This window comes from Neolamprologus brichardi, chromosome 8 (genome assembly GCF_056152115.1).
Source record: "Neolamprologus brichardi isolate AB-2024 chromosome 8, ASM5615211v1, whole genome shotgun sequence".
Lineage (NCBI taxonomy): Eukaryota > Metazoa > Chordata > Actinopteri > Cichliformes > Cichlidae > Neolamprologus > Neolamprologus brichardi.
Genome location: NC_142111.1, coordinates 12,009,153 through 12,018,709, shown reverse-complemented (window position 1 = coordinate 12,018,709; position 9,557 = coordinate 12,009,153). Strand labels below are relative to the sequence as shown.

At 43.7% G+C, this 9,557-nt stretch overlaps 1 protein-coding gene across 1 annotated transcript; it reads right to left on the bottom strand.

The window, feature by feature from the left end:
- Nucleotides 1-3,696: 3,696 nt before the first annotated feature.
- Nucleotides 3,697-9,356, bottom strand: LOC102792723 (polyserase-2-like). The gene is made up of 10 exons (XM_087845447.1): nt 9,265-9,356; nt 9,144-9,164; nt 8,807-8,969; nt 7,539-7,807; nt 7,305-7,450; nt 6,984-7,227; nt 4,607-4,778; nt 4,249-4,514; nt 4,079-4,173; nt 3,697-3,975 (listed from the first exon to the last, which is right to left on the bottom strand). The coding sequence occupies exons 1-10, from the start codon at nt 9,317-9,319 to the stop codon at nt 3,715-3,717; spliced, it is 1,692 nt and encodes a 563-aa protein (XP_087701573.1). The 5' UTR covers nt 9,320-9,356; the 3' UTR covers nt 3,697-3,714.
- Nucleotides 9,357-9,557: the final 201 nt, after the last annotated feature.

The window sequence follows — 9,557 nt, the reverse complement described above, 5'->3', positions numbered from 1 at the left end:
AGTAGAAGGGCGAATAAACCCCTGTTGGAGAGCCTCAGCAACGTACTCCTCCATGGCCTTATTCTCTGCGGGAGACAGAGAGAACAGGCGACCACGAGGAGGGACCGCTCCCGGGAGGAGCTCAATGGTCATGTCGTAGGAGCGATGAGGCGGTAGAGTAGAGGCTCGCCTCTTACTGAAGACCTCAGACAGGTCATGGTAAGCCGGAGGGACCTTATCCAGATCAGTGGGCTCCGGGGGTGAGGCCTCTTCTGACTCCGGGTCCTTATTGGTCCGAGAGAGAAGGCAGCGGCGCGGACACTGGGGACCCCAATCCAGGACCTGGCAGGAAGACCAGGAGATGTGGGGGTCGTGTTGACGGAACCAGGGGTATCCAAGGATGAGAGGAGAGGTAGTGGCCGAGACTACAAGGAACCGGATCTCCTCCTGATGATCCCCAACAGACATGTGAACTGGCTGGGTCTGGAACTGGATCGGGTAGGGTTGGAGGGGTCGCCCATCGACTGAGGTCACCGGGAGAAATCGATCGACAGGAGTTAACGGAATGCGTAGTCGGGAGGCTAGTGTTTGGTCGATGAAGTTCTCAGCGGCTCCGGTGTCCAGGAGGGCTTCAGAGGAGAACAGGCGGTGTTTCAGGTGGAATGTTACTGGTAACAGAAAACGAGAGGGGCCAGAGGAGTGTGAAGGGCCAGGTGGGGCTCCCCTGCAGCCTACCTGGCGTCGTCGTTTCCCGGACGTAGCGGGCACTGGGGACGGCGGTGTCGAGCTGATCCACAGTAGGCGCAGAGGCCCTCTCGCCAGCGTCTCTCTCTCTCTCCCTTAGGGAGTCCACCCAGCTGCATGGGCTCCTCGCTGGATGCGCTGCGTGAGCTAGCAGCAGCTCCTTCAGAGGGGGGAGGAGACTGCGAAGACGTGGCCCTCTGAGGCTGGAAGGGGTTGAAGGCCCGGGGGGTGTGGCGAGGCCGCGACATCACTCGTTGGTCGATCTTCAGAGCGAGGTCCACGGCCTCATCCAGAGTTTTGGGGGCCTCACGGCCGGTCATCTCGTCTCGGATGTAACCAGCCAGTCCCTCCAGAAAAATGGAGCGTAGAGAGGCGTCACCCCACTTCAGCTTAGCGGCCAGGGTACGGAATTGGGAAGCAAAGTGACAGACAGGTCGACTGCCTTGGCGTAAATGAAGCAGCTGTGACTCTACTTCCACTTCACTGCTAGGGGGGACAAATGTCTTTTTTAATTCCTCCACGAACAGGGCATAATCATTGCAAGCTGCAGATTTGTTGTTGTAGAGGGCCGCGGCCCATTCCTGAGCCTGACCAGACAAGAGAGAAGTCAGCATTGCCACTTTTGCACGGGCGGTGGCATATTTAGTGGGCTGACATTCAAACAGCATGTCTAAAGTGGCAAGCAACCCATCAGGCCGGCCATCGACTCCATTCCACTTATCTGGTAGTCCGATCCGGGGCTCCGCGCTCACCGGCGCTGGCTGGCGTTGCAGCTTGGTGACGGAAGTGGACAGCTGGAGGAGATTCTCGGTGAGGGACTCCATTTTCGTGCTCATCCGATCTACCACACCGCGAAGATATATCACTTCGGCTTTCAGCCGTTCGAATTCCGCTGGGTCTATTCGGGGCTCAGACATCCTGTCACGAACGGGCGGACTACGCACGGTAATTCGGCGTGCCCGTGTGGCGTGCTGGTTAGACCCAAACGCGGGGAAGGCTAGCGATGGGTAGGAACAGACACGCAGTTAATCTAGTAACGGTCAGTGCACGAAGCGTGGCTTCGGACTGGCGTTACAGAAAAAGAATCGAGAGGGAAAACACTCACGGTTGCTGAATCAGAAGGACACTGACGTCGGCAAAGAGTTGGAGCTTCTGACATGAGGAGAACGATGTCTGAGCGGCGAACAGGTGGGTGGCGTCTCCCTTTTAAACCCGGCCCCGTGATCAGCTGGCGATCAGCTGATCACCGGCTGACAAAAAGTTTGAAGTGAATTAGAAACATTGTATTTTCTAAAAATGCTGAAATTAATTTCATATTTTTAAAATTAATCAGAAATATGAATGTTTAAAAGTAACATTTATCATAAATGATGAATGAGTTTCAAAGGAATATCTGCAGAGGCCCATTTTCAGCAATAATATTTGCTGTGTTTCAGCGGTACATTGTGTTAACTAACTGTCAGTTTGTAAAGTTAAATCCCAACTAGTCATGCAAGTCATGCACACCAAGAAAACACTACATTTTTCCACATTATCGTATTATCACAAATAAATTTTCAGTGATAGACTCACAAATGAACCATTTTAAACGATTAATTTACATTGGCATTTTGGTCTTTTCCCCAGTTATTACAGAGAGCCAGGTCTTAGCTGTCTTATATGTATATTATATGTATTTTTCATCTATTGTATTTACCAACATCAAATAATCACAGGCAAAGAAAGACCACACCATGGCATGTTTAAATAAGGAAAGTTTATCGATCAAATTTATTTTTAAACAAATACACATAATTTTTTCACCTCCCAAAAGTACATGTTCAAAGCAACACAACGGTGACCCACAGAATTGTGAACTCTACTCTGCAGAGTGGGCAATCATAACAAAGCGGTTCATTTTATTTGTGGATTCAAGCTGCACTTCATATTTTTGGCCACCAGATGTCACCATGTACCTGCTTCCGTTGTGGACCACTACAACTTCCATTGCAAAGACACACCTTTAGTCACAGAAAATTAATGTAAATCTATGAAATTCAGTATATATGCTTAAAAGCATTTAACTTGTGGAAAAAGAGCTGTAATTTGTTAAAACTGTCACTGATAGTTAGTGATGTGTGATACCACTGATTTCCTTTCCGATCTGATACCAAGTAAAATTCAGGGTGGTATCGACGATACTGATCCGATACTGATACTTTGTACAAAAACGTATTTTATTTATTGTATCTCAAATTTAAGTGTCATAATGATTACAGGACAACAGATTACTTGTTCTTATCACTTAATAATGCAGAGTTCATCATATAGAAATAAAAAAAACTGAAGTTGTGCGCTATTTGAACACCTTGCCTGCCTGCAGCACTAAAGGACTCAATGAGAGGCATCTGTCTTGCCCTAGCAGCACCCGTCCCTCTCCTCCTCTTCAGTTCGCCTCAACATACGCTCGTCATATTCTGTGACATGATTTACTCTGAGGTGTTTGACAAGGTTAGTGGGGCCACAACACCTCACTTTTTTTTTCAGGATCGATCCGCACATCACTGTGCTTTGCTCACAAATAAACAAAATATGCAATATTTAGCCCTAAATTATCTAAAAAACAACAACAAAACAATAACATTATTTTATCAATTATTTTAAGCATTATCAATGTTGATTATAATAAGTATGTAATTAGAATTACATTTCAATTTTGCTCTTACACGATTTATACAATTTTTAAGTAGACAACAGCTTCAGAATGCACAGAGAAGACATATTCCTGTATAATTAGTTTAGAGAAACATACCATCACTCTCCAAAATGTAAAAAAAAAAGATTTTTAAACTTCATTAGAAGTTTAAAAATTAATTCACATGAATAATTTTCTTCATATTGACCTGAGCATCATAACTACATTAAGTAAATATGAATGGGTGTTAATAAAGACTTTTGACATCTGTTGGTAATTTGTAATAATGAACTACACCAACCACCCACAAGAGCAAATCATGACAACAGGAGCAAGGAGATAATGAGGACAGCAAAAAACATCAATAAGGAAACTGAGAAATCAGGTGAACCTCCTGTTAAAAGTGCTCCAGCAGATGGTGTTTCATCAATAATCTCCTTCAAGAATGACCCGAATCTTGAGATTTTGGTAAAGACATCAACATCTCCATGGCTCAGTCTACTTTCACAGACTGTTACAACAGCAACCTGGAACCATGATGACCCTGACTTGCACAGCAATGGGCTGCCCTGACCTCCCTGTGGATATAAAATAGGATTCATAATCAGTGATCAACAAACACCCAGCCTGAAAGCATCAGTCCAAGCACATTTAGGATACAATTATAAATATTGTTTTTACCTCTTGAAGGTCCATGGTGTGAGTACAAATTTGATCTGAATCAGAAAGATTGCCACAACTTGCAACTTGAGTTTTCATGTTTTGAAGAACAGCACCTGTAGGAGTCATATTTGCAAATGCAACCAAAGATATTCAGACACCGCAATTTTTTTAAAACAGCAAACCCTTACCTCTGCTGTTCTTCTTGTTTTCCCAGCCTGTCACCAAACACTGACTACCAATGGGGAAAGATCTTGAATCACTAATGTCCAAACACACAGGCTGGATATAATTGTTGAAACTGACTGATTCAAGCAGCAGCAATAGTGCAATATTGGAGCCAGTCATTTTGCTCACTGTAACGTTCAAAACACCCAAAGATGTCTCAAACTCTTCAGAACCATTTACGAGTCTAAGACCAAGAAACACATTCCATTCACTGGCATTTGGACTGGTGCTGTCAGGAGGATTGAAGACACAATTAAAAGACAAATATCAAACAGCTCATATTTTAAAATTAAAAATTATAAATGCTGTTTGTGTACTTACGTAGAGAAGCATTGCGCAGTTGTGAGTATAACGTTGTCAGATATTAAGCTTCCTCCACATTTGTGCACTCCATTTTGGTGAAGACTTACCATCCAGGGCCAAGTTCCTTCAGGTACAGTGCTCTTGTCTCCTTCTGTGTGACTGTTCACGAGGGTGTTGCCACAAACTGACACTGAAAGAAGAAACAAAAATTTAAAAAGCAAATGATTTAGGTGGTTCAAGGCTGGACTACTGTAATTCATTGTGATCAGGATGTCCCAAAAATCTCTGAAAAGCCTTCAGTTAATCCAAAATGCTGCAACAAGAGTACTGACAGAGACTAGAGAGAGACAGAGCATATTTCTCCTATATTTGCTTCCCTTCATTGGCTCCACCATTAAATCCAGAATTGAATTCAAAATCCTTCTCCTCACATACAAGGTGTTGAATAATCAGGCCCTATCTTGTCTTATTGACCTTATGGTACTGTATCACAGCATTAGAGTGCTTCGTGCAGGCTTACTTGTCGTTCCTAGCATATTTTAAAGTAGAATGAGAGGCACAGCTCTCAGCTGTGTGGCCCCTCTTCTGTTTGTAACCCTGGTAAGATTTACAGCAATCAGAAGTACAGGGTTCTTTGAATGCATCGTAGTTCTTGTTTGATAGTTTAATTTCCGGGCATGCCCTGAAGGCATCATCTGCAGCTTGGTGCGTGTGAAGGTGTGGTGTAGGGGAACAAAGACGGCAAGGAAAAACTCCATGCTGCCGCGGAGCACGGTTTTCCAGTTGAAAGAGAGAAAAAAAGAGGTTCAATTAACATTTGTGAGAGAGCTGTCGTTAGCGGTGAACCACAGACGGGTACCTACCTCGAAGGAGTCGGAGTGTTTCTTCGAACTTTTTGAACTATTCTGGTGAGTTAGCCTAGCTCACTTAGCACCGCTATTGCAGTTCAATGCACTGAAAAAAATAACTAACCAGTCAGAATAGTAGTAAATGTGTTTAATGATGTTTAAGATGTGTTTTTTATAGTATTGTGATGTTGTGACAGTTTGTTTATTATGAGTGTCTAGTGTTTTTCTTTTTTTGGGCCTGCTAGTTCAGCCGCGGCCAGCTAAGTGGTTATGCGCAGTTCACGTGCAATAGCTGTGCTGTAGCTGTAACTGCAGGTGATGCACAGTAATACCGGTGTATTTACTTTTAATGTGTCACAAGATGCAAATTTATTTTAATATTTAAAAGAACCAAGGACATTAGGAACAAGGACATTTAAGGAATGTGGACATCCAACATTCTGCGCATTTGTGTGCAGACTGGTTATTTTTTTGAGGTACAGTTCCATGTGTGCCAAGTGAGGAGCTGGTATCGTGGGTCTAAGACACTGTTGCTGCTGTGGAGGCCTTCTGTGTGTCAGGACGCCAACACGTGGATGCCTGCCGTACCAGGAGGGCGGTAGGGAAAAAACAAAGGGAAGCCCACCTGAGAGATACTTTATCATTTTCTTTTGCTACTTTTCCCCCGCCTGAGATTCAGGTCGTTTTCAGTTCTTAACCCAGGGCAGTGGGTAACTGAATAAACTGACACCATAAGGAACTGGACACTCACATGCTATTTTCCTTTCTTTTTTCCTTTTCTTGGGGTGTTGAAATATTGTGTTTCTTGTCTTAAATCTATTTTGATTGTTCAATTATTTTTGTTATGCATTTGAGATGGTTACTGCATTTAAAGGTATCCCTACATTGAGGATGAGCAAAGGGAACTGATCCAAGGAAAATATATATAAAGCAAACTTTGTTTCACAAACCTGTGGTTGTGCGTGTTATGTGGGTTGGAAGTCTTATTGCTCTTACAGAGTTGCTACCGCCAATTTCCTTCCCAAACCTAGATTCGGATATTGTAGACATTGCACTTAGGCGAGCAGTATAGATCATCTCTTTATAGATAGAGGGACACACGTCCAGGTTACATGTTGAACCAGCTTCCAATTTGGATTTGGGAGACAGACACTATCTCTACTTTTAAGATTAGACTTAAAACTTTTCTTTTGACAAAGCAAACACTTAGGGCTGGATCAGATGACCCTCCTCCCCTCACCCCAACCGGTCGTGTTCCTCCCTGAGTCTGTTTCTGCTCGAGGTTTCTTCCTGTTAAAAGGAAGTTTTTCCTTCCCACTGACCACAGGGCTTGGTCATAGGGGGTCATATGATTGTTGGGGTTTTCTCTATTTTCTATTATTGTAAGGTCTTCACCTTACATTATAGATCAGCTTGAAGCACCTGTTGTTGTGATTTGGTGCTGTATAATAACACTGAATTGAATTACAGATACAGAAAATTTGAAAACATTATATACTTATCCATATTCATTTATTGATACTGAAAAACTGGAACCTGAGACTTACTTGAGGGTCTTGTTAGAGGACCAGGACAGGTGTAGCTGCTGTCAGGATCCAGCCCACTGGAGATGAACTGCACAAATCCTGGCTTATCAAAGTGAATGCGGGACTTGATCCAGGACTGGTAACGGGACACTCTGGAGTAGACTCCTGGCAGATTGGGCTGAGCACAACCAAAACCAAAACTTACAATTCCAGACTGGACCCAAACAGAGCCCTGTTTACTCACCATTGGACCTCCGGAGTCTCCCTGTAGAGATAAAGAGGACACATCTGAGAATCTTTGAAACACCTGATTATGTAACCAAATGAGATGAGGAAGCCTACCTGGCATGAGTCTTTGCCTCCTGCCAGAACACCAGCACAGATCATGTTGTCTGTGACTGTGCCCACTCCATTCAGGCAGTTACACTGTCTGTTTCCCAAAACTGGCACCTCCACTTCTTGCAGCGTTTGAGGGAAGGGTAAGGCCACTGATGGGATGCAAGACAAGGAGCTGTTTACACACAAACCAATGAACCACAGACCACATGAACACTGAAACACCAACAACAGCCTCACCTCCCTCCTTGACTGCACCCCAGCCAGTCACCCAGCTATCAGTGCCATTGTTGAACACACTGCCACTCGCTGCCAGGCACACAGGTCTGATGTAGTCAGTGAATCTGACTGGTGAAGAGACTCTGAGCAGAGCGATGTCGTTGTTGTTGGTCATACTGTCATAGTGTGGGTGCAAAATTATTTTGGCAACATTTCTGGACACCTTATTTGGATTTGCACCCTGCAGACTCTGAAGACCAAGAGAAACCTTCAACCCAGAAGGACTTGAACTAAAGTTAAAAAAAAAGAAAAAGAAAATATAGAAGTTTTGATGAAAAAACAAAACAAAACATTGAACTGTAAACATTTGTATTCATGCATGAGCCAGTATTTTAACATTTATGTTGATGAAATGTTTCAGGAATGCTGGCAGTTTCAGTATTCCCAATGTGATATTTGCCTTCCTTGACAAATATTAGTCAAAGCCCAGTGTTCTGCGATACTGCAGATTTGGTATCAATCTGATATCAAGTAAATACAGGGCCAGTATTGCCGATACCAATACCGATGTCAGTACTTTTAACCTATATAGACAACTTTCTTAGGTTCAAGTTTCTTGGTGTGCACATCTCAGAAGATCTCTCCTGCTCAAAGAACACAGCATCCCTGGTCAGTAAAGCCTAGCAACAACTTTACTTCCCCACATACTGAGGAGAGCAAGAGCTTCAACCCCCATTATGAGTGCCTTCAACAAAGGCACTGTTAAGAGTATCCTCACCAGTTGCATCACTGTATCTAATGGCTCCTGATTGGGTCCTGCCAGAAAAAGCTATATTGAGTAGTGAGAGTAATAGAGAGGATTGTGAGTGATTCGTTTCCCTCCCTCCAGGACATCTATTGCACTCACCTCACCCAAAAACTCCTCTGCATTACAGATAACTCCCCTCATCTGTCAAACAGCTTTTCCAGTTTTCTGCTATCGGGAAGGAGACTAAAGAGCCTCTGCCCTGGACCTTTATTCACCTCTTCCCTCTGAAACACCCCCCCCCCCCCCCCCCCCCCCCCCCCCCCCAGACATAAAAATCTCTGAACCTCCACTTTTGCTATTCACTGATTCCCCCACCCCACCTGCACTTGAACTTGTGCCCACAAACACAAAGTATCGATTTGATATGAATGTCAGAGTTGATATCAGTACTATTGATATTTGGATCGATCTGCACACCTCTACCCTGTTCTAGCTGGATCAGTTTAGGCATAAAGATTAAACAGACGTTTGTGTTACACACCGAAAGAAGCAGTGAGCAGCAGACATCACCCACTCTTTGTTGACGAGGGAACCGCCACATAAATGTTTACCAAATAGCTGCACGCTGACCTGCCACGGCCAGTATCCAGGTGGAGCATCTTCACCTCCGACTATCCTGCTGCTGTGTGGAGCAGTGCCACATACTGAAACAAAGATCAGCAGGATCAAACTTAAGAAGCAACGTAAATCATTGTGAAATATGGAAAACATTTTTTTCCCTTTTTGTATTGGATAATAACATAAATAATTAAATGAAGCAGTTTATAACTTTTATGAATTTTTTTTTTTTACTCAGAGAAACTCTTATTTTTACCTACCATCAAGCTGAGCATTTGATTCTGGAAAGAAACACAACAGGATCAGTGATGTTCAAGAGAGGAGATCCTGAATTTATATTTGCATACAGTTATGTTACATGCAAATGTTGGTCTGACTTACCTGCAGACAGGAGGCTCACCAAAGCCAATAAATGAATCCACTTCCTTAACACCATTGTGTAACTGCACAGTTCTCGTGTGTCCCCCTTTTTATACTTGTGAGCCAGCTGTCAGTGAGTGGCAAATATATAAACCGTGTGTCACTTTTATATTTGCCCCTCCCACGTGCACACCCCACAGCCAGAACAATGAAACATTTCCTTCTTCCTTTAATTTCTGGGACAAAGGCTACAGAACTCCAGTGATTTCTTTTAATGTCCAGAGCTTAAAGACCAGAGTGCACCTTAAAAAAAA